General features: G+C 35.2%; 1 protein-coding gene across 4 annotated transcripts in view; it reads right to left on the bottom strand.

The window, feature by feature from the left end:
• Positions 1-1195: 1195 nt before the first annotated feature.
• Positions 1196-24987, bottom strand: part of PCDH17 (protocadherin 17) — a 91939-nt gene continuing 68147 nt past the window's right edge. For 2 of the 4 annotated variants that reach the window (XM_062636857.1, XM_062636856.1), the window contains exons 5-6: positions 14379-14453; positions 1196-5858 (exon numbers count right to left, since the gene is read on the bottom strand). In XM_062636857.1, the coding sequence (XP_062492841.1) occupies positions 5176-5858; positions 14379-14453 (758 nt within the window). In that variant the 3' untranslated portion in view covers positions 1196-5175. Of the gene's footprint in view, positions 5859-14378; positions 14471-24987 lie in introns of all 4 variants that reach the window. The other 2 variants (XM_062636860.1, XM_062636859.1) reach the window with 2 other exon arrangements.

The following is a 24987-nucleotide window of genomic DNA, read 5'->3' as shown; positions in this document are numbered from 1 at the left end:
AGTTGAAGACAGTAAGAGCAACATCCTGTGTCCAGCAAGGCCTGCAGCAGCTTCACATTCTGGCAAGACTCCTTGCAGACAGTGGCTTGCTAGATTTTTGAATTCAGCCTGTAGCAAAACAAATATATGTAGGAAGGGAAGAAAACCACTGGGGGGTTCTGTGCTGAGGATAGCCAGCTAATTAGATGCAGGCTGATTCTGTTTCTGGCAAAGAGACTTACCAAAACATGCAATGGGTAAAAGGTAATTCTGCCTGCATAATTAGCACATATCTTTATTATTTCTGTCATACTCTGAACAAACTAAAATTCTATTTAACCACAAAAAGCAATGCCTACTTATTTAAATATTGGTGAAAAACGTCATAAATGAACAAAAAAATCCCAAAACTCAAAAAAAAAACCACCCCAAATAAGCTGGAATGGAGACTTTACACTATTTTGTATGTTATTGAAACAATCATATGGGAGCAGACAAAAGGGGCCACATATTCTGATGGCTTGATCTTGATGTCAAAAAAACTCCCCAAGAAAACCAAAAAAAAAAGAGGTTAACAAAAATGTTAAATTATAAAAACAAAAGAGACAAAACAACCAGACATAGAAATTAGTCACATTTTTCCTAGCATTTAGTCACATTGTTTGCAGCAGTATGAAAAAAAATATTTACTTTTATTACTCAGGCTCTTAACAAAGACATGTTTAAGCAAACACACGTATACACAAACAAAAAACCTAAGCCTTTACGTTCTTCACATTTTTTTTCTCTACCTCTATATTCAAGCTGTATTCTGATCTTTCATGTTGGGCTGATAGTCTTCGAGAACATACACCCTCATTTGTAATGTTTCTGGTGAACTCACACCAGTGTACTAAACCAGACTGTCCTTTTTTCAGCTCTATGTTTCTACGAACAAACAACAGCCTGTAGGGATTCACCACATCAGCTGCTTAAAAGATAAACCTACCCAGCTTGATGAAAACTCTTTGCCACCTTCCTGTTGAGAGAAAATGGTTACACATTTCTAATAAATGAAGCAGGAACTGTCATTTTTTTGGCAAAAACTGATAACTAGCTGTAACAGCCGCATTGCCACAAGTTGCTTTTCCAAAGTAATTACCATCAGGCTCCCTGTGGTATGCAGTGTTTAATACATTTCTTCTGTGCTAATGAATGCAAAAGCAGGCAACACCACTATTAGTAATTGTTTTTTATTCGTAGTCCTCATTTTCCAGATAGGTCACATTAAACACAGCCATTAAACAATAGTGGTTGAGATAATCCATACAATGTATGATGCTTTTGTTTGGGGTTTTTTGTGTCATTCATTGGTCATTGGTGCAACTTTGAGCCATATGGGGATTCAGGGGCTGATAAATGAGAATGCCAACTTGTATCACAATTGGGCCAGAGAAGGCAAAACCTGAATCAGGTTTCATTCAATTACACTTCAAATCAACAAATCTTGATAGCCAAAACTCCCATTTAAATTAATACAATAACTGTCTGACATCAAAAGAAAGTAATTAGACAATAATGAGTGGTCATATACTATCCTGGGCTTCAGACTCCTTCTTGACCTCCCTTCCATTGGACAGCAAGCTGATTGAAAGTTTGTTTGAATGATGTATCTTGCTCCAGTATGAACAGTGTTTGACTTCTAGGTGTAATTTGAACTGGGGAACCTATATTCTCAAGTGGCAAATCGCATTTAAGGATAATCTCTTTCTTGACAAATATGCTAAGGAAAAAAAACACAACCCAGCAACAAAAAAACAGAACAAAACAACAAAACAAACAACCAACCAAACAAAACCCACACAGAAAAAATAGCCTGATTTGGAGTCCTGATTTGATTCACCAGTTGTTACAGGAGCTCCCAGTTTCCCAGTTGCTGACTTTCATTAACAATAGAAAAACAGAATACCTTATTTGCTATTCAGTGTACAGCACAATTTTATAAGTTACTTGCCTCCTATAACTCTGCCATTATCTTTATAATCATGTGGCAGATACTTTCTTTTAGTCTTATAAAACATGTATGTAAGGAATGAGAGCAACAGCTCATAAACTTTATCTTTCATTGCTGCCTCTCTCCAGTGGTGAGAGACACCACGGAGAAAACATACTTTCTTAATTCCTTTGTGTGTATTCCTTCCTGCACACACACAATCGTGTTAATTTAGACTGAACCAGCAAAACTCACATTGCATAAGCTCTGCTGTTTATTGGTTTGTCCATTCTAAATAATGAAAAAGATTTCTTAATGTGGGATATCCTTATTGGAAGAAGTATGCCAGAGATCTACAGCACAAGGCAGTTGTCAGCCAAATTATATAAAAGCAAGATTTCCTAAACTCTTCTATAAAGCTGCAAGTCATGAATTCTGAATTACCTTAGAGTGGTAAATAAATAATCACTACTAAATACAGATAATGTGTTAAACAGCTAAAGCTAGTAAATCACTAGTGACAGAGAGCCTTAAGGTAAATTCCTCTTACATTGGCGCAGCCCTTTCTCAGAATATTGTGGGGTTATGTCTTCAGAAACATACAATGAATTGTACAATTGGTTACTCAGTGTTAAAATCATTTATAAAATACACAAATCTCCATCACTTGACTGCATTTACATACTGGCTTAGATTTTGCTGAATTAATGGATTTCACTGGCAGAGATAAAGACTTGGTGTACAGACACAGAAGTGATGGGCACCACAGAAATACATATAAGAGACTAATAAACAATAAAAAAATCCTCTCTATTATGGAATTTCAAGCTATCAAGCTATCGAGCGAAACCAATCTGTTGTCTCCTGGACAAAAAAAAAAAAAAAAAGAAAAAATATATAACACAGACAACACTACATTTTAGATACATAAATTGTCCAAAACATGGAGAGTAGCTTGATAAAACATGTACAATATCCTTTTCTTCTTTTTTTTTCACATGTAATTGTAGCCTTTTTTTTTAACAGGAGGAGCTAATAGCAAAGTGTCAGAATGGTTGTCTCCCAAAGACAATTCATTGTAGGACTGACTAGCTAAAATCACCATTTAACAGCAATCCCAACATCAAAACAGGATGTTGGGTCAACTTTCTTTCTTGAAGTGATAAAAGCTATGGCTTTGTGGTATTTGAGGTTGCCAACATCTTATATATGGTTGTAAAGTAATATTACATTTAATAAACCAAATACACCATTTTAAAGCCATGCACCAGAGTGGTATTTCCAACAGAGTATCTGATGTATATAAAGGACAAATCCTGAGATAAAAATTATATTCTTCTGTTGCTTCTTGTTCTGTGCAAGTTCATTTTAAATGTGGGTTATTTTTTAACTTTCATCTGAAGGCAATTTTGAATTTTTCAAACCCTAAAAATACCCTTAAAAAACAATAATAAAAAGTAGAAACTGTATCCCAAGTTATTCTGCAAATACTTTTCAGGACGAATGAAAACCATTCAATGAAAACAAAAAACCCACCCCTTCCTCCCTTCTCCCCCCCCAAAAAAATAAGCAGTGTATATCTAGAACTGCAGTAAGAAATTGCACACTCCAAAGAAACAGATAAAATCCTACTCATGGCACATTGGCATTACTGCTTTTCATCTCTCGGACCTTAATATCAAAACTTTGAAAATGGTGGCATCTCTTAGGAAGTCAATAAAATATACTTCTTTAAAGATGCTGACTGCATGTGTTTGGAAACAAAACAAAACAAAACAAGGAAGTTCCAGATGTTGGTTCAAGTGTAATTTTTGTTATTAAACATGGGTTTGCAACAGAAGCTTCTACAAGGACTTGTACATAACAATGACTGATGGATGTATTTGTAGGCCGTTCAGTTAGCTCCATCAGCTCACTCAAACACATTTTGAACAGATTATGTACTGCAGTACTTCGTAGACCATACATTAAACAAGAGACTTTGCTCTGAGGCGCTGCTTCCCACAATCCATGGGGAAAAGGAAGCAGGAAAAAACAAAACTCATAGAGTTCGACAGCTACTGAGGCAACACTTGCCATTTACAATATAAGCCCAAATATTTTTGCAACACAACTATATATTAATTTAATAAAATACACAATATAGCTCTTATACACTCAACAATTTGGCTCATATGCACTGAATCTGCAATAAATCAATAAAAATATGTCATTTGATGTAAACACACTGAATCTTCTTACATTTGCACATTTAAATGATCATGTGACTTTTGTGGTTGTCTAAGACATTTTCACTTTCCTGAGCTATTTTAGTGTCCACAAATGAATAAACAAGTGTTAATAATGTTAATTTATTTTGTGTATTACCCTTAAACACAAGTTGGGGTTTTTTCAAACTTTATTTTACTTTAGTTTTTTTAAAATTTACTGCTAGCTATTTATAGTTTTGTGGGACACTAAAACGCTAAATAGATACTAATTTTTATTTTTTTTTTCTCTTTTATCAAGTGAATTAGCGTATGTGTGTGCAGGACAAGATGGACTATATCATTTTACATTTTACCTTAATATGATATGATGTGCTTTACTAATGATCAGGATATGTTCTGTTGAAGAATGGTTTTTTTGTTTTCTTGTTCTTTTTTTCTTTTTTTTTCTTTTTTTTTTTTTGTATATATTTGTGGCAGGTAACTTTGTACATAAATGTTTACCACAAATGAATGTTAATGTTTGGTGTCACTTGGACTACTACAAGAACTCATTTTAGGACTTTCAGTAGAAGTCTGCGGTGACTGCTGGAAATCCACCACAGATCAGAATTATTCAACCCTGTTTTTCTTGGGGTTTATACGTAAACAGTAAAATCAGCATCAGCTATTGAGGACAGTCTTATAATATTAGACTTATTTCCATTCCATCTTTCTCATACCTTCCTATCAGATTGTCAAAATGGCACCGTCTTTCCTTCTTTCATTTTGTTCTTAGTGTACTTGACTCTGTCCTAATAAAAGTTTGGACAAAATGAAACCAGTGTCATCTGTCAAAAAGAAAGAGCAGTGAAAAGAACATACTTGTGGGCACTTCAGATGTTCAATAAAAGCCTTAAAGCAGCATTGGTCTTCCTTCATTCCTGTAAATCTGTTACAACCAGGGGATTTACTTAATGATTTACTTTTAATCAGCAGAAGTGGAACACAACTGCCAGCCTGTCCTTATTTTTCCCCTCACTTTCTGACAGCCACAGGGTCGCTTCCCCGACAGTCCTGCAAGAGCTTGTCGATTTCTCTCACAACTTCCTCGGCATCCACCGACTCTCTGCCTAGATCCCGGGCTGAACGATCTAACTGCTCCAGAACAGAGTCCATCTCACTCGAGTCTCGGCTCACTCGGGAATGCACATCTGCAAAGGCCCTAGCCATCTGATCTGATGCAATGAAGGGAGTGTCTTTTGACTGTTTACTAGGTGAAAGATACTGACTGTCAGTTGACAAGTACTGGCTGCTTGGTTCAGCCAAGGCTCCTGATTTCACTTCACTACCATCCAGTGGTCCTTTTATTGAGGTGCAAGGCTCAATACATGTCTTGTTTGGGCTGCTCGATGCTGAGGGAACCTCCTGAAGCAGAGGACTCAGGGCACGTTTGGCTTTTAAGTAAGGTTTAACATTGGCAATGAGAATAGTGTGCTCTCTCTTGTCTTTCCCAAAGGTACAAAAAGTCTTCTTCCCGGTGGGATTCACAGTTTCATATGTCTCAGTCTCAACATTAGCTTCAACTGTGGGTACAAAGAGATTTGTGCGATAATCTGCATTCTCAGCCTGACTAGCTGCAGGGAACTGTGGCATCCAACACCTGTCAGAATGACCAAGCACTCTGCATTCATCTGTGCAGTTAACACATTCTTCTTGCTCTGTAAAAGAAAGAAGAAAGAGAAAAAAAATCTAATTATAAGTGGATTTTTTTAAACTAATGGATAGGCTATGATCAACATGTTAGGGGCTTACTTGACATCTGTTTTTTTAATTATGGTGAAAAAAGAGGAAGATATAATTAAAATATTTCAGAAAGATTGTATAAACCTGCTAGTTAAGACAATAGATTTATTTAACTCTGTTCTCTATGTATTAAAGTATTCACACAGCTCAGTGGAAGTATAAAAGGGTCATCAGAGAATCATTCTCAGTGGAACTGAGCTTCATCTGTAAACTAATCTGCTGTAGAAATCTGTTAGACTTTGTTCTGTGAAACTCATCCTAGAAACGAATGAACAGTACTTAAGAAACTCAAAAGGCATTATCAGGATTAATTTTTCAAATCAAATAACTGAGCAATGACTGCTTTTCTGTAAAGACAAACACTTCCTAAAATCGGCAAGCTGGCTTTTCATTTTTGTCACCTCCGTTTAGTTTATAATTGTTACATTGTGTGATAGTCACAAAATAAAAAGGTTTTCTTGAAAAGCATACTTTTCCTGCTAAGAACAGAGAACTAAAGTTTTCCATCAGTATGCATTAAGTATAAGCTTGTCAAAAAGTGCATATTGCAATTTTATTAGACATGTGAATGAATCATGTGATCAGTTTTCCCCTTTTTTGTTTTGTTGCAAGTAAGTGAAAATGGATTGCTCAATACATACGATTCAGAAGAATGAAAAACTATGACACATTATTTGAACTGATAATGTTTTCAAGTAGGATTTTTATATTCTTATTTCTTTCAAAGAACATAGATATGTGACTTTTTTTTTATTCACTGCATTTTTAGAACATAAATTTTGATGCTTCCTGTTTTACAATTCAAAGAAAACTTTTTCCTTCAAAAACTTTATCTTGCCTGTCATTTTATAGAAATAAAATATATTTGGGCTACCATTTTCTAATTGTACACGACTCCAACCCAATGTCAGGGATAGAGAAAATTACAGAAATACCCCTTCAATATGTTTTTTTTTTCTTTTAGAAAAACACAACTCTGATCCAAGTTGCTTTCTTTTTCTTCTTCTCAGTACTCTCTATTCAATACCGATAGAATAAATGTTTTTATCATCTCTATGTTTCAATTTGTTATACTCTGGCCTTTAGCTGTGAAGTATTTTCTTCCACAAAATGTGGGTTCAAATATTCATTTTATTTGAGGAATTTAGAATTTACAAAATTCCTGGAATTCCAGTTAGACAAAAAACCTGTGAGCATACCTTTAAATGTAAACACAAAACACACACAGAGACATGACCCACAGGTCTTCAGAAAAGCAGAACAAACTTGTTGACCCAAAGATACAAAGAGTTGAAGTGATTATTATCTTTCTAAATTAGAAAATAAATTTCTAGTAACCTGATAATATCACCACCAGTTTCCTAACAGTTGCACTGAGGAATTCTGGCATAGAAGAAACACCAAAGGTGATCTATGACAATTCAATAGTGTGAACAGCTTTAACTGTTCTAAAAAGACATGAATAAATGTGATTTAAATAAAAATGTGTTATGTCATGATAAACAGTTAAGTAGACAGGCTGAGAAAGCTGGTGCTGTTCAGACTGGAGAAGAGAAGGCCTCGTGGAGACTTCATAGCAGCCTACCAGTACCTGAAAGAGGCCTATAAGGATGCTGGGGAGGGACTCCTCATTAGGGACTGTAGTGATACGACAGAAGGTAATGGGTTCAAACTTAAACAGGGGAAGTTCGGGTTAGATATAAGGAAGAAGATTTTTACTGTGACAGTGGTGAGGAACTGGAACATGCTCCATCCCTGTCGGTGTTTAAGGCTGGGTTAGACAGAGTTTTGTGTGGCATGGTTTAGTGCGAGGTGTCCCTGCCCATGGCAGGGGGGCTGGAACGAGATGATCTTAAGGCCCTTTCCAACCCTAACTATTCTATGATACTATGAATCTATGATTCTAAGTCAGGGTGAGATAATTTAATTAGTGGCAGTTCAGTGAAAAAATATCATTCTGTATGCGTGCTCTGTACTTTGAGTTTAAAATCTAAGATTGGTGTAAACCCTAAAAAAAATATCAAAAGCAAGACAGAATGAAGTACAGTGTGAGGAGAATACAGAGTGATTTTTGAGGAAACGAATGTAGCAGAAAGGCTTTGAATAGAAAATTCATACAGGTGAGTCAGCCTCACCTCTGAGCCTGATCATGGAACAAATCTTCCTGGACATATATCAAAACCTATGGGAGACAGGGAGGTAATTAGAGACAGCCAACACAGCTTCACCAAGGGCAGTTTTTGTCTGACTAATTTAGTGACCTTTTATGATAGAATGACTACCTCAGTGGAAAAGTGAAGAGCTACAGATGTCATCTACCTGGAGTTTTGTAAGGCTTTTGATAAGGTCCTGTACAATATTGTTGCTGCTAAATTGGAGAGATACAGGTTTCATGAATGGACTATTAGACAGATAAGGAACTGGATGGATGGCCACATGCGAAGAGTTGTAGCCAATGGATCAATGTCCAAGTGGAAACCAGTAATGAATAGTGTCACTCAAGCGTCCACACTGGGACAATATTATTTAATATCTTCATCAATGACATGACTGTGAGATTGACTGCACCATCAGCAAGTCTGCTGATGGCACCAATCTGTGTGGTGCATTTGACATGCTGGAGAGAAGTGATGCCATTGGAGGGACCTTGACAGACTTGAGAGGTGGGCTAGTGCAAACCACAGGGAGTTCAACAAGACCAAGTGCAAGGTCCTGCATGTGAGCTGGGGAAATCCCCAGTATCAACACAGACTGTGGGATGAATGGATTGAGAGTAGCTTGTGGATAAGGATGTGGTGATACTGGTGGATGAAAAATTTGACATGACCTGGCAATGTGCGCTCATAGCCCAGAAAGTCAATTGTATCCTGGACTGCACAAACCATAAGAGGGTAACCTTAGATTGTACATGAGGAAGAAACTCCTTAATATGAGAGCGGTGAGACACTGGAACAGGTTTCCTAGGAAAGTTGTGGATGTCCCCTGGTTAGAAGATTTCAAAGCCAGGTTCGATGGGGCTTCAAAAAACCTGACCTAGTGAAAGTTACTCCTGCACATAGCAGAGGTGTTGGACTAGATGGTCTTTCAAGGTCCCTTCCAACCCAAGCCATTTTATGATTCTATAACCTCCAAGGAAAAGTAAGCTGCATGTTTTAGTGTACAATAAAAAATAAGAATTATTGTAATGGTAAACAAGAGTAAAAACACAGCCCCATCCCAGGGACTGTAATGCAGTGACACAACGTGACACAAGGGAGAAGAGCTTAAGGAAGAGATTTAAGTTTGTGGTGTTTGATTTTACTTCATTTGAATAAGATAGCATTGGTATGCATAGCCATAGTGACAACATATGTGGTGACAACTGCTTAATGAAAAGGGAGACACACAAATAAAGGACATTGTTATATACCTCATTCCACTCATTAGTTCACCTCCACTAAAGTTCTTTGCATCTAGTTTTCCACAGCTTCTACAGCATCAAACAGCTGCTGCTTAGAAAAGCCAAGTGAAACTGCTACTTTCCCTCACACTCTCTCTCTCTCAAAAGGAAAACACAAACCTCAAAGAACCCAAAACAAATCAACATATTTTAAAAGGCAAATGGGGCAAAAACATTGGAAAGAAAGGTTCCAAGCTTTAGCACTGGATGGGCAATAGCTATACTAGCCAGGTTTGCTTGCATTTTTATCACAGAAATCCAACAGAAGTAAACTAAAAAATGCCCCAAGACCAACCTTTTTAATGTCAATTCTAAACTTTAAATTTTGCAAATGCTTGTTATTTTCTTTTTCTTTTTCTCTTCCTCTTAATCATGCAAGTAGATTTGTGGCAAGGACAGTGTTTAGCTTTAAAAGTGTACCTATATACTAATGACAAATAATAGCTGTTATGTTTAGGATTTTTCGCTAATCATATCTAAAATAATTTCTCTCTTATATAGAATTTATGAAAATGCTGAGTAAAAGTTTTCTGTTCCTTTTAAAGATTTCCCTAAATAATTATCAGTATTCCAGGTAACATTTGTTTTGTAAACCTAACTATGCTTTCTATGAATTTTTGTAAATAACTTTGGTATCCTTTTAACAAAAGATGGAAACAAAAACCTGCTGCATGTTAGCTACCATAAAATGCTCAGAACTGCACAATCAATGGACCAGCACTTCTCTCTGCTGCTCTCTCTCTTTTCAATTATTCTATCAAAGTAGGACTCCTCTTTGCTCCTTTCTTTCTCAGACAAAAAAAAATATAAATTAAAAATTACTTCTTTTAAGCCTTTCTAACCATATTTAATGTTTCAAGAACTCATAGTATTTTGAAAGACCAACAATGGACACAACTGGGAAGATCTTGAAATTTTGAAATTACAGTCTATTTCATTAAACCATAAAAAAACTGTCTGTAGAAGGGAAACACTTCATACCTCTCAGGCAGTAGTTCTGCGCAACTTAAAATATGTTAAATAAATATTTGTATATGTGCATAATATTTATCTGCAATTTACATTGATAACACATATATATGCATATGAAATATGCAACTGGGAAATTATATTTCAACACTTTTTCTTATTTTAAAATGTGACTGAACTGTATTTTAAAAAAACCTGAACTGATATTGAAATTAAGAAACTTAACATGAAAAGTAAAGATCAAAGAAGTTCTTAGCCACTGCAAATAACTACACTAGGTATTCAGTGCTGTGCCAAAACCTATCATTTGAGACTTTCAAGACTGATTAGGTTAATTTTATTATAACCAAGTTATGTTCTAAGATTTTAAATTGTTAGCTCTTATGCATGCTACCTACACATACACTGGGCATGAGGATAACTCTTACACAGTGTTTACATTATTAATTACTGCCAATAAAAATACAAAGTTTGCTGGCAATCTCTAAGTAAAAGAGATATACATCATATACAACCATATATGTTATATATCTTGTATGCTGTACCTTCCTTCCCTTTCTTATATCCTGTGTCTGCTAAAGTAGTTTTTACACTCACATTCATACTCACGCTATTGACTAACTTTCCATTTCTGCTCCCTGGGCATCCTAGCAGTGACTGAATTAAATATGAAGTGAAAAAAAAAAGAAGAAACAAATACTGAATGACCTTGAAAAAAACCCACCTGCATTGCATGAGCTTTGGTGCTCTAGTCTTGAAAATCTCTATTTCTTCACTCTTTTATGTCACATCATAGGAAACGGATTTTGAGTATTGATTATCATACATTATAAGCTGCCCATCTCACCATTAGCCCATAATTTTGACTGCTGCAGGTAGCAGACAGTGAAGAAAATTGAACAGGCATTTTTGTACTAGCAGCGGAAACTATAAACATGAACTATCACCACCAAGAGCCAAATTAGTATATATGAGAAAACAGAATAAATTTAAAGGGAAATATATAAATGTATATATATGTAAAATAGGTCATACACTGTGTTGTACAGTAAGATGTGCTGGTAGAGTGATATGCACCATTGGTCTTTATCTCTACACTTGTATCCCTCCTGTTGAAAATAAACCTTCAACAGTGCAAGTGTATACAATAAACAGAAGCAGCCTAGAGGTTTTCCTAACTCTCTGGAGCTTTAAGGCTCAACAGTCCGAAGTGCTTTATGCACTTAAGGGAGAACATACACTAAAATAGAATTGTTAAATTATCAGCTGTAGAAAGAAAAGGAAACAAGCTGTCTGGAAACAACAGTCACCTAGATAGGAAATGTATAGTGGATTGAAATTTAAGGTGGTGTAGGATGACAGTTATGCTGGCAACATAAAATGCAGCACAAGGTATGTATTTTGGTGCATCAAAAGACATTTCTTACATATTTTTTCTATATTAGCAGAGCAGCTATATTTAACTTCTGCCTTCTCTAGCAAGCTTAAAGCAAAATATACTTTTATTGTCCTATTAATTCATAAATATTGTGAATGGAATTCAATATGGGTAATGATTTCACTCTAAATATATTGTACTAGGAAGTTAATTAATTAATGCTTTAGCTAGCTCGCTCCTTTCAGCGGCTAAAACTGAGATATCTTAGTTCAACTCACTAATTATATAAAATTTGCATAATTATAACAAAGAAGAAACTCAAGATATTTTTTTTCTTAATAGTGATTCAAAGCATAACAAACAATTAATAAATACTTTTTTTTTTAATTTAGCTGGACTCTAATGATCTAAATCACACATACACACACAAAGCAGATAAGCAAATGAGAAGTAAACATTCCATGTACAGAGAACATCAGCATACAAACATTTTCATTAAATATTTCATATAGAGCGCTTATAAGGTGAAGAACTTTACACTCTATATCAAACTATTCTGTATAATGTAATAGTAAATGTTCAGTCTTGTGTATAGGGGAAATAAGACATTCAATATATGTAAGTGTGCATATTTACCTTTTTCTATATGTATATATGTATATAAATATATGTATATGTATATATATTTAAAATCTGATTTCCCTTATATGCAAGACTGAGCACATACCTTGATATAGACCTAGACCTACACATTTACAATCATATTCCTCCCCAAATCTGTAAATGATGTTATCAAATTGTATTTGAATTTAAACAAGACAAACAGAGTTCACATCATTATAATTTATAAGATTTGACTTGGTAAATGGTCATTCAAGTGCATTCTTTTCCACAAACTTTGTATTCACAAAATATTAAAAAAAAGTATCTTTGTATTACCATATGTCCACCAATGAACGCTAAATAAGAATATGGCGAGGTAAGTATATTAATAACTTTCACTTTTAAACTGTCAGTAGCTTTTGTTATTTTCTTTGTTGTTCTAGGAAATGCTAGCCTGTCTTTCAGGTATCTTGTTTATTTAACTCTTTGGTTTTTTTCTCTCTTTCAATGCATATGTTCTACTATCATATAAATACCCCCTTCAGTCTGCCCATTTCCCTTCTTCTTTCTATAAATATGGAAGCTAAAAAATAAACACAAATTGTCAGAAGCGGCTCGTTGGCTGACACATCTGACTGGAATGGCTATCAACTAACAGCTACAAATAAAAAACACACTGGAGGACCCATTCCAAAATGCATGTCTTCTTTTCTTTGAAGCATGTTATTTCACGTTGCTGATACGGTCTATAGTAACTCTTGAAATGCTCTGCTATTCATTGCATTACAGAGTGAACAGTAATGCATGTGTTTGCTGACCCTAGTTTCACATCACAAAGAAAATGATTTGTCTCTAAATGCATGCATGGAGTTCACACTGCTTCCCTAGGAGATTTATTCATTCCAACTTTGATGTTGTGCATTTGTCTTCATTATTGAGAATATTTCCATTTAGGTTATACTCAGTAATAAAACAACGTGTAAAATCCTCTGTAGCTTATATTTCTCTAGTCCAACCACAAACACTATTAAAAAAAAAATAAACTAATCAGTACTTGCTTTAGACTAATAAAGTATGCTTTGCATATTTTAATTCCTTGAATAGACACAAAAGAGCTGTATTTTCTGCACATAAGTGTAAATAGATGTACAATAAATTGCATCTAATCTCTAATAGAGAATATAAATCTGGCTTTCAGAACTTCAATAACTCCTGTGATAGACCAGAAAACCACCCAGAATTGATATGAAACAGTGTCTTACTTTTTCACTTGAGATAGACAATTGTCTTTGTTAAAGAACTGAAAAGACTATGAGGAGATATTTATTACAGGAGAAAAATAATAGGCTGCTTTGCAATGTCCTAAACACTGGGGCTATATATGACACTTCTGATGAGAACAATCAGTTAAAGTACTACTGCTGTGGTTGTATTCCTGTTTAATTACAATTGATTTTGACATAAATGAGCAGAGGTAAACAAATACTTCTATACACATGCTTGCTGTTATTAAACAGAGCTGTCTCCAATCTGAGTATTTATATTGGCTTGTCTGTTTAAAGGCCCCTTTCAGTTAGGCAAAACAATTATGTAGCTCAGATGAGCAAAATGACTGGCAGTAAAATGAGAATGGACTGCCACTTTTTTAAACCTCTTGCATCTCGTGGTCTTTTCCTGATATTGTAACTACAAGATTCTGAGGTCTATAATACTTACATAGTTCCTTCATTGTTGGTTGTTTTTTGCTTGTTTACTTGTTTTTTGGACACAGGATAAAGAGAATATATTTTTATATTGATAAGATATAAAATGCTTAAAAAGCAATAAAAAAAAAGATGGTGGGCCTATGGATGTAATTAGTTCACATTTGTCCCAAACCGTAAATATTGGACAAATATTTCAGAATTACATGGAGCACTACAGAACACTTAATATTTTTCTTACACAAGTACATTTTAAACTCATACTTGAAATTTAATGGCAATCACGCAATTTTTTTTTTTTTAATTTAAACACAGTATAAAAGCAAGAAAACATTTATTTTACCTGAAAGTTTTCCATCCTCACAGCGGGCTGGTCCACAGATCCCAACAATGGGTCTTTGGCCTCTGCCTTGCTGTTCTGGAGGCAAATCAGACCTGTGAGTCACAGACAGGAATAGGCTCTGCTTCCAAATTTTGCAACTATTTCAGAACTTCCACAGCAGAAAAACAATTTCTATCTACCTGTGGCCCAGGCATAGCTCACAGTCCTTAAAGATTTTCATTGTGCTTCTCAAAGCTACAAACACAGAATTTTATAGCTGGCAGTAAACTGAGGATGTCTGACTAGTAAAAAGAGTGTCTCATTTCTTCCTATCAAAGAGGAGAGGCACATCCGGTTTTGGTTTCCAACATTTGCTTGTAAGTCAGACTGTCACCTATCCTAATTTGCAGTAAAAAGACCATATGACAGTCGTGAAAAGATATTTTGGGCTCTCCCTCATCCCACCATGTAAAATTCTCTGTAGCCTGAGGCTGCAGAGAGGAAATGTACAAGGGCTAGCTGTGCCACTCCTGCACTTAGCTGGGAAGCTACAGGGAAACTTTACTAATATGTCAAATTCAAAGTTTTAATCAGTAAATCTTTGTTGTAGAGCCCGAAAGCTGTTTCCTGGAAAAGAAGAGAAATAAACCTGCAGTAATTAACAGAAGAGAACAAGCTTGTGGATGTGTTAGAAAGAACATTTTTATTATAACATATTTTCCCACTCTTGATCAAGGCAGCTCCATGGATTTAACAGCAGGATTTTTTTCAGCACTGCCGCCTACAGTTGCAGTGATTCTTAAATCTGAAACCTAACTTAATTTGTGTGATCATTTACAACATCTGCATGATGTTCACACTATTTTTGCTAACTTTATTGGGAAATATTCGTAATCATAATATCAAATTTATTAATTTCCATACCTAAATTGAAATATTTAGTAAATACTAATACTGTGTATTGTATTGTGCCAATTTTTAGGAATCTAGCTATTAACTACGTCCACCATGAGGCATCCTATGTAAATAACGACAGATTGTACAGTTAGAGATAAGAGGTAACAGTGGTTATGACTAGCAAAAATAATGAATGGGAAGGAAAGACAGCATTAATGAATCTATAATCATGCTGCTGACATTTCCTGAAGATACCAGTATAAAAGCTCCATAATTTAAAGAAGCTATCCCCATCTGTCACACCGTCAAGCCACCAATGATTAGCTGCATATTACACCACTGAGCATTCCTCACCAGGTGCCAATTATCTCCGTAGACATATCTTCACTTAGAAGGCACCAAGCTTTTTGCTTTGTAAGCTTCTCTCATATTTGGATAGGACAACTTGTTTGCAGACATTGACTGATGAGGGTGCCACTGATGAGAGAGACATGACAGGCTTCTGAAGAAATCTGTTTCTACATCCTTTTGATGGTTCTGTTTATATCATGACTACAGGTAGACTGTCTCCAGTGGAAGTCTGTCAGGTTCTATGTAGGAGCATGATTTTGTCCAAAACAGAATTGATGCAGTGAAGCTTTTTAAATGATATGTTTTCCTTTACAAAGTCTCACAAAAAATGACTAAAGGCTGTATGGGTGCTGAACCATTCAAAATCTGACAAGCTCATTGAAAGAGAGTAGTTTTCTCCACACTCCTGCCAGTATGCCTGAATTTACATTCAAAATCTCCTTTACCAGACATAATGAGACAATGTCTGTTTTATACTGATATATGGAAAAGCCCACTCGGTATCATTCTCTGCTTCAAAAAGTTGATGTCATATATGGGTTATATACTTTGGACTTCATGGGAGGTACAATGCACACAATACAAGGAAGAACACTTTTGTGATGCTGCTCTCAGAAAAAAAAACTGAAGTTCTCCAGGCAAATATACCAGATTCTTGGTATTTTTCCACTGAGCTATATTCTTGCAAAAGTAAACCAATTTTACTTATCCCTTAATATTATACTACTGTGTTTATATCAAGCTACTGCTTTTTTACAGAATTAAAATTTGTGTCAAAGTGCTCCATTTTGAAGGCCTGAAGGAACACACTGCTTCCTAAGGAATTCTCACTTGGACATACAGATACAGAAAAGAAGTAAGTTATTTATCCAGGGAAAAAAGAAATTATCACAGAGCTTCAAAGATTCTCCCCTATGCTAAGTAACATATTCATTATTGTTTGATTAGATTGTGCCCTAGACTATTATTTAGTAGGTTGCTGATGTTGTATTACCACCTTCAAAAGGGATCTGCAGAATGGGATTACCATTATGCCAATTTATCCCCTTAGGAATTTGATCTTCATAATGCTATTCTACTTAGCTTTCTGCCTAGACAGCACTCCAATTAGATCAATCAGAAAGAATAATTAAGGGTGCTTTTTTCAAATCTCTCTAAATATTACTAATTTTGCCGAAGGAATTGTACATGTAAATAGATTTAGTACCATATTTTCAGGTTTTCATGAACTGTAAATGAATTTCTGAGAGACACTGAAGATGCCTGGAGTATTCACATCTTCTTTTCCCCAAATTCTTCATCAAGAGCCTTAAGCTCCAGATCACTTTCTTACATTTCAAGGATTGAGGAGATTATACATAGTAACAACATTAATACAGAAAATCTCTTCTGATAGTTACTTTTATTTGTAGCAGCTGAGCTGCTCAACTGAGAGTCACTTTTTTACTTGTCATCTTTGCATTTGTTATGATTTTAACTTTTGTGTTGATGTCAGAGTACTATGATGTGACAAAACATATGCTGAAGAATTTGGGAACTCTTTACAAAGATGTCATTGTGTTTTCATTACTTTCACTAATATCTTCACTTTCTAAGCCTGCTATCTTAGACACTGTTTTCTTGTCTTGAGCAACTCCTCATCTAGGCCATGTTCTTATAAAAAGCCTATTTCAGTCCTGGAGGTAGACTTGAAGACTAGTTACAAATTTCACCACAAAGTAAGATGCAGACAGGGTAATTTCTGTTAGTTGTGCCTTTAGTTTACTTATCCAAACATTAGATAAACTAAGCAAGTAAAAGATGCTACCTCTAAAACTGCTGAAGGTTTTAGAGATAGCATCTGTCCCAGGACAGAAGGATTTAGAAATATGTCAGTCAATGTCAATCTATTAACTTTCTTTAAAAAAATCTTTAAAGTACTACAAACCTAGAAATAGGGCAGTCATACTATAAAATGAAGTAAAACTTATTCTAGACATGGATCATGCTCAGTTTTTTGGGGGATATTTAAAGACCTTTTAATTACTGGAACTTATTACTATATTTACTTGATTTAGAATTTTGTTACTTGATTTTAATATGTCCTTCTCCTCTCAGCCCTTTTGTTCAATTGCAAAAAAAGGCAAGAGACTTGTCCATTTATTACTGGCCTGAATTCTTAGTATCACAGATAATGAGAAGCAGAGAAAACTGACCCTTCCTCCCCAGAATATCTACCACATGGTTTTTGTAAAACAGCTTCTAGGTTTCCTAATAAAAATGTAACTTTGACTTGTTTTTGTTTAGGAAAAAGAGTTGAGTAATTCTCAAGAAGATAAAAGTCATATGTGAAGCACCATATCCAAAAGCAAAGCTCAGTGTGGCCTTGAACAAATTCTGTAAAGAGTCAAAGGTAAGAAAAAATCATCTTATGGGGAAAAAAAAATCGAACGTTTGTTTTTTGTTTTTTTTTTTTTAAGTCCATCTGTTACAGCACACACATGATATGTATCCCATTTCCTGGGTATCTAAGAAACAGTCTAGCAGAGCTCTAAATTTATTTGTAAACTCTCAAGTGACTCTCTGCATTTCCAGCTAAAGATGGATACAGGACAGTTAATTTGCTACCACCAAGGGAAAATGTTATAACATAAAAACATTCCCTCCCTTAGCTTCAAAACTGTTGAGTGCCTAGGGAGCTCAGCTATTTGCGGAGTTGATACTATGCATATGCTTCCTCTCTAACTGCTACATACATACATCTGACATCTGCCTCTGTGCTAAACAGACTTAATTGTCCCTAGTATTACTATGAAAAAAAACCTCTAACCTAGATTGTTAATGCAATAGAAATAAATGAAAGGATATATGTGATTTTTGTAGATCTATTTTTGCATTATTGGCAAGATATGCAAGCTCTGTACTACAGCTATCAGCAAAATCCTTTAACTCTGCCTTCTGAATAACTTTAGAGATTTTTTTTTTCTTAGCATCACATTCAGCACCTTGTGCAGCCTTTTAATGAAAGTTGTCATTTTACCTAGAATTTCTTTTTCCATTTATTCTCCTTTTTTCACTTTCTTGATCATTGATCCTCCTTCTTTATCCACATCAGACCTCAGAGCATTTAATCATTTGCCAGACATAGCTGGGATGATTCTGAAGATACATAATTTCTTTTTTTTAAGTGATATTAAGGGGACTTTACATGTTAGTACATTGTTCAGCTCAGTGTTGCCAGGAAAGTCAAGATTCAGGCAAAGCACTTGATTTCAGATTTCAGTATGTTTTTAAAAGATCAAAGAGCATGGCAAATCTTGTTCTTTGGTTTGGCAGACCATGCAGAACAACAATACTCTAAAAGATTGAGGTAGCTCCATAGAACTAATATTAGAATGAAGGCTCTTTGAAGTTGTTTTAACCTTTATGTCAGTTTTCATCTTAAAACCACCAGCAAAGTAAAAAAAAAATAAAAAATAGTCTTCTAATCGGGAAAACACACAGAAATGAGTTCTTCCTGCAAAGTAAGGTAAAGAGCTGGCGATTTGATGTCTGACATCATTCATGATAGCAAAAAATGAAATATTCTCAAGGTGTTTCTTTTACTAAGATTTACTTCTTTGAGCAAGAATATGAAACATAGTCTTTCGTAAGGCAACTGTACCTTTGAGATTCAGGGAAAGGGTATTGTTACAGCTGAAGTCTTCTGAAAAGACTGACTTCCGCTTTACCACGTGAACTAAGTCCTAGCTAGCAGGAAGACAGGCGACAGTTTTTTCACCCCTCTTGTTTAAGCTTCATTATCAAGCAACAGGTATGCAATCCAGAGAGAGCTTCCATCTAATCTGCTATTTAAGGGAGAGTTCTGGTCATTCAATGGACTGAAAAAAAACCCCACAGGAAGTAGACTCAGCTGCAGAATATTATTTTCTTCAGATGGCTAGAAGCAGCTATAAGAAAGAGCAATTTCATTCAAGAAACAGAGGTACTGTGATACTGTGATACCCACATAATCTAACTTTGACAATTAAAATTAAGCTAGAATTCTTATGCTGTCTCTAGAGACAATGGAGAAGGATGGATTCAAAGAATCAGTCAGAATTTCAGTGACAGGCCTCCAGATCGAAAACTCTCCACAGACAGGCCCACCTATTCTCACTAAATATGCATTGAGTTGATGTCCTTAAGTTATCTACTTCTGTGTTAGAGATATATACCCTTTCTGGGGTATATATCTCTCTGGCTGTTTCCTATTAGCTAATTTCCTTATTATTTCCTATAATGCTATTAGCTTAAGTTTTTCAGCACTCAGAAAATAGTCAGGTTTGATTCTAAGGGCCCAGTATTCCCTAATTTAATTTAGATGGGCTTTAGGTGTGTAACTCAGCATTACGAGACCCCTTTTCCAAGAAGTGCTCGTAATGCACATTGTCCTCACATTGGTCAGAAAATTGTCCCTTTACAGACTAATAACTGGTTACATGCACATATAGCTTCTGGGATTTCCACAGAACATTCATTCAGTATTTAGTCAGATCAAGAGTCCTGGTATTTTCCCACTGAGCTATTTTCTTGCAAAAGTAAATCAATTTTACTTATCCCTTAATAATGTAATACTGTGTTTATACAAGCTACTGTTTTTTTACAGAATTAAAATCTGTGTCAATAAGTGCTCCATGTTGAATACCTAAAGGAACACATTGGTATCTGCTACTCTTCATTGAGGCAAACTGTACCTGATCCACTCCCTTCTTGCGGCTGTAGCTCCGGCTCCAACTAAATGCTTGTCATAACTACAGCAAGGAGTTTTTTGCTGATGTATATACATGCTGCCGCCTTAACGGAAGCAGTATGTTTGACTTGGTATGAAGTGGCTTTTATTTTATTTTATTTTATTTTATTTTAATTTTATTTTAATTTAATTATTTTATTTTATTTATTTTTTAATTATTTTATTATTTCCTGAAATTTAGCAAAAGAAATTCAGATCAGCTAATCAGCTATACTTTGTCTACAGAGCAAGTTGGCACCTTAGGTATAACCAGAATATCATCCTAGATCCTGCTGGAATTTAGAGGAAGAGGCAAATGAGAGCCAACTTCCTTCTTGCCAACTATTCTGTCTGGCCATACCTTGGTTTTGCAGCCCAGGCTCTGCTGGCTCACAGATCTGAATCCTAAATACAGCAGAGTAATGGATACTTTGCAAGAAAGCTACATTCCAATTTTCATTTTTAGTTGCAGTTCAAACCTACATACCTTCTGCAAATACTACCAAAGAATACCTTTAACTTTTGCTTAGCTAGGGAAATAAAAAGAGGGGAGCTTCATGAATCATAGCTCAAATTTCTGTAACAGATTTTTCATATCTGCCTGTCTGTCCTGAGAGTACATAATTGCTAACCTTGGATTCTGGAGTCAGCCTATAGGTTTTCTGAGATGCCCAAAACTGAATCATAATATGTCCCTTTCCAAGGACAAAATAGAATTTATTGACACAGAGCAGCACACCTGGAATTTCCACTAGTCACTGGTTTTATTCTCAGAAACAATTCTGATCTGAAAAATTTTATTTGAAAGTTTTGAGTAGGACTGAGCTCTTCCATTCATTAAGTCTTTGGCTTTCAACATCAACACAAATGCTCCTTCTTTAAATAAACAGTTTAAATTTCGCATGCACTTTTTGATTTGTTGAATAAGTATTTCTCAGAGAGTCAGAACGGAATGATAAACAACTGTCAACAACTTTATCGATAAAACATCAGTCACAGCCCTCTGGAAAGCTGACACACTTATTTAACAGTTAATTTTTCTTTAAACATAATCAAATGGAAAACCAGTGATGGTATTCTGATAGAATATATCTGGATTATCAAATGTTCCTGTGATATATTACCACAGCTACATTTAGCCACTACAGCCTACTGATCTACATGATATACAAATAAATTCAACTGCAGCTTGATGTTACAAACTGCCTTCAACATTTTTATCTGCAGTTCATTGAATCTACATAATTTCAAGAAGTATTTTAGAGGCATTATTGCACAGCCTAATATTCTTAACATACGCTGGGATAAAATATAAGGTAGATATTTTCAGTTTTAGAGCATTCTTTTTCAGTAGGAAAAAAACTAAGGCCTATTAAAAAGAAAATAATCATTAAAATTATATGAAAATATATAAAAATAGCATGGGAATATAAAGGGCAATTCTTTCATAGATTAACCACTGAATAAAAGGGACTTATTATGTAAGTCTCATTTTCAAGTCAAAGAGCAAAAGGGAAGAAATCATATGTTGTATCTAGGTGTTTATGTAGAATGCCTTCCCTAAAATTTCCTTAGACTAATTATAAATTAAACTGCTTGCAAACCTTCTCTGAAAAAGTCATAGCTGAAGTAATATATTTATTTTGCTTACTGTGAGGATCCATTTTATAAAACAATCAGCAAATGCTATTCTTGAATACAATTGCCTACTTAATTTCAAACAGGAAATAAAAGCAGAGTGAAAATACAGAATAAAGCGTTTCACATAGACAGGCATATGTATATTTCTGACACTTTTTAATTTTTACCTTTGGAAAGGAAAACACAGATGCTCCTATAAGCTTTCAGTGTCCCAGTTAGCCTGCTCTGACCACGATGGCAACACGTCTCTTTGATGACATGGATGAATATATCTAAATCTCAAGTCTTCCTTCTAGCAAAACTGCAGTTCAGTACAGAAGGTCAATGACAATCTCCTTATTAAAGCCAAGTGTTTGTAAGTAGCAAGCAGCATTTTCTTGTTAGGATTTGTCTATCTGGTTTCCTATCTGAATTATGCAGCGACATGCCTCTATTTACCATACTAAATCCTGTTGTTCATCTTTTGCATGTGGCATATTTTTTATTAATTTCCTAGAGGCAGACAAACGGAACTGGCATTACTTTTAGCACTCTCGAAAGACATGGTCAGTGCAGATCCCCTTCTGCTTATTATTTAGCAGTGCCTGCCAGTAGGATTTGGGTATCCCAAACAAGTGTTGCAAGGGAAGGGTTAAATTCAGCATGTTTAATGGCACTCTCTGTTCCTTGGATCATTCATCATATTCATGGAATCTGTTCCATGGAGTGACCTAAGGCTGCCAATTCAAATAAATTAGACTAGGTGGACAGCCATCAGAGTGAATGAAATCACTGTTGAGATCACTGTCATGTTCTGAAGTAGCTTCATTAATGGTGAAAAGACATGTTGGTACAGATAGTTCTTTTAATCTGCTCCAAAGGACCCTTGCAAAAAGTTGTGTTTGGGAGGTATAATCTCTAGAGCTAAGCTCCCTGAGAAGTGATCATATTAAGAGAAACCTGCTGGGGTACTTGATTTAACATTAAAGTGAATTTATCAGCTACTCCCAACTTTTTGAGAGACTAGTTGAATTATCAAAGGCTGCAATGGGGAATGTAAAGCCTTCTGAGAATGAATCTGTAATATATATAAAATCCTTAATTTGTGCCATGTGATTATCTTAAAATCTAGTAATAGCCTGGATGCTAAAACACACCTGAATTTAAGATTTCTTTTGCATGTCTAAGGCCCATCTCTACCCATCAAATTTAAGGGAAATGTCATGTTTGGGACAGGAAAAAGACAAACTTATGTAAGACATCTTATTTATTCTGTGTCCTTTTTTCAGTGTCTTCAGGTGTGCTGAGTACTCAGTAGGGTAAATTGTATCAAATTTGTTATTCAGAAGTTTACAGTATTTATTTTAATATTTCACTTTTTTCAGCTTTCAGAAAGAACATACAATTTTCCTCATTTTTGGTGGGATCACTCATGATTAAAATAAAACATGAATACATCATATTCTTGAATTAGGGCATCTAATAGTGACAGAAAAGCTGCTACTAATGCAGAAATGAGTTTCATTTGTGAAAATCCAGCCTTGCCCAAAATTTTGCAAGATAAGTATCTGACAATTTATTTTTTTTTTTACTGTGTGTCATTGATGTACATATAGTTTTGCAATTGTAGAACAGATCGTGGCAAAAGGGACCGGTGGACTGGGGGCATTGAGTCTGGCAAAGTTACAGTACAAAGGCAATTTATTATATCCCCTGATATGTAGTTAGATATCACCTTCATATACATACATTGTGAAAATAAATGTTCGCAATGATACTCGTGAATCTGTATTATAGAGACAAAGTTGTGTCTACAATGCATACACTTTAAAGTATGAGAATAAAGCTTGCAAGACTTGCATGACAGAACAAAATATACAAGACCAGCTTTGACCCTGTAAGCCTCCTATGCTGAAGTCAAGTGCAGTGACAAGCTGGAGGTGTTCACTGCATGGAGAGGTGAAAAGAGGTGATTGTAAGAAGTGTGAAGGCAATTCTATATCCATAACGTATTCATCCTAGAGTGTAAGGACGTGTGTTACAATTACCCAGGCAAAAGCATGTAAAGAATCACAAATAAAGGATAATTCCACAAGATGCTATAAAGCATTAGAAAGGACATGTATTGTAATCTTACTCTGTCATAGAAGTGTATTCTGTCCCTAGAACACAAATGGTGATAATTGCAAGTAATTAATAATTATACCAAGAAGCATCTGCTTCTTTCTCATGCACAGAGCAAAATCAACAGTATTCCCAAAACATGCTAGTGGTCTACATTTCCCCATTCTCTTATGTAAACCTCTCAGAGGCATGCAGAAACCATTGCTCAGTGAAGTGGATCTGGAAGCAGATCAGGAGAAGCTGAGGAGCTATTAATTGCTTCTAATTTATTTTTCAAAATAGAAATTGTTTTTTTAAAGAATAAGAGAAGGGAAAGAAAATGTCAACTCCCCCCCCCCCCAGCATTAAATGCATGTATAGTCTAGTATTTGCTAATCAAATGCCTTGCCAGCCTCTCAAGAGCCTCAGGAATCAGATTGCCTGTCCCTGACTTCTTGAGTGTTGTTTCACTGATAAATCCATCTTCTGACTTTCATCTGCCACCAAAGTAAATGTAAACTTTTTCAAAACTCTGAAGAGTTTTGCATATTCACTGTCATTCCATCATCTTCTTTCCACTAATATTTTTAGGTTATGATAGATTTGTCCTCCTTGAGCTTCTCCACAGGGCTGTTAGTCTCCCTATGCTTAAGTCTGATCACTAGACCTGTTTCTGTTGCACTGTCTACAAAGTTGTTACCATGTTAACAATAATGTATAGTTCCATGAGCAGTGGAACTAATTAAAGCTTATTTTCTGCAATTTCTTTTTTGTATTATTATTGACTAAAATATCTTGGAAGACACACTCTACTTGAAGCTTTCTCAGTAACTAAGGCACTGTTAATGACTTTCTTCAGTGAAGAGTCTTCAGTGTCTAATAATGTATGACATTAGTTTTTCACTTATA

The sequence above is a fragment of the Pezoporus occidentalis genome, unplaced genomic scaffold, assembly GCF_034315485.1.
Source record: "Pezoporus occidentalis ecotype Australia unplaced genomic scaffold, CSIRO_AGI_Poc_V1 ctg5, whole genome shotgun sequence".
In the NCBI taxonomy this organism is placed as follows: domain Eukaryota; kingdom Metazoa; phylum Chordata; class Aves; order Psittaciformes; family Psittacidae; genus Pezoporus; species Pezoporus occidentalis.
Note: the sequence above shows the minus strand (reverse complement) of the source record. Positions and strands in the feature narration are given on the sequence as shown.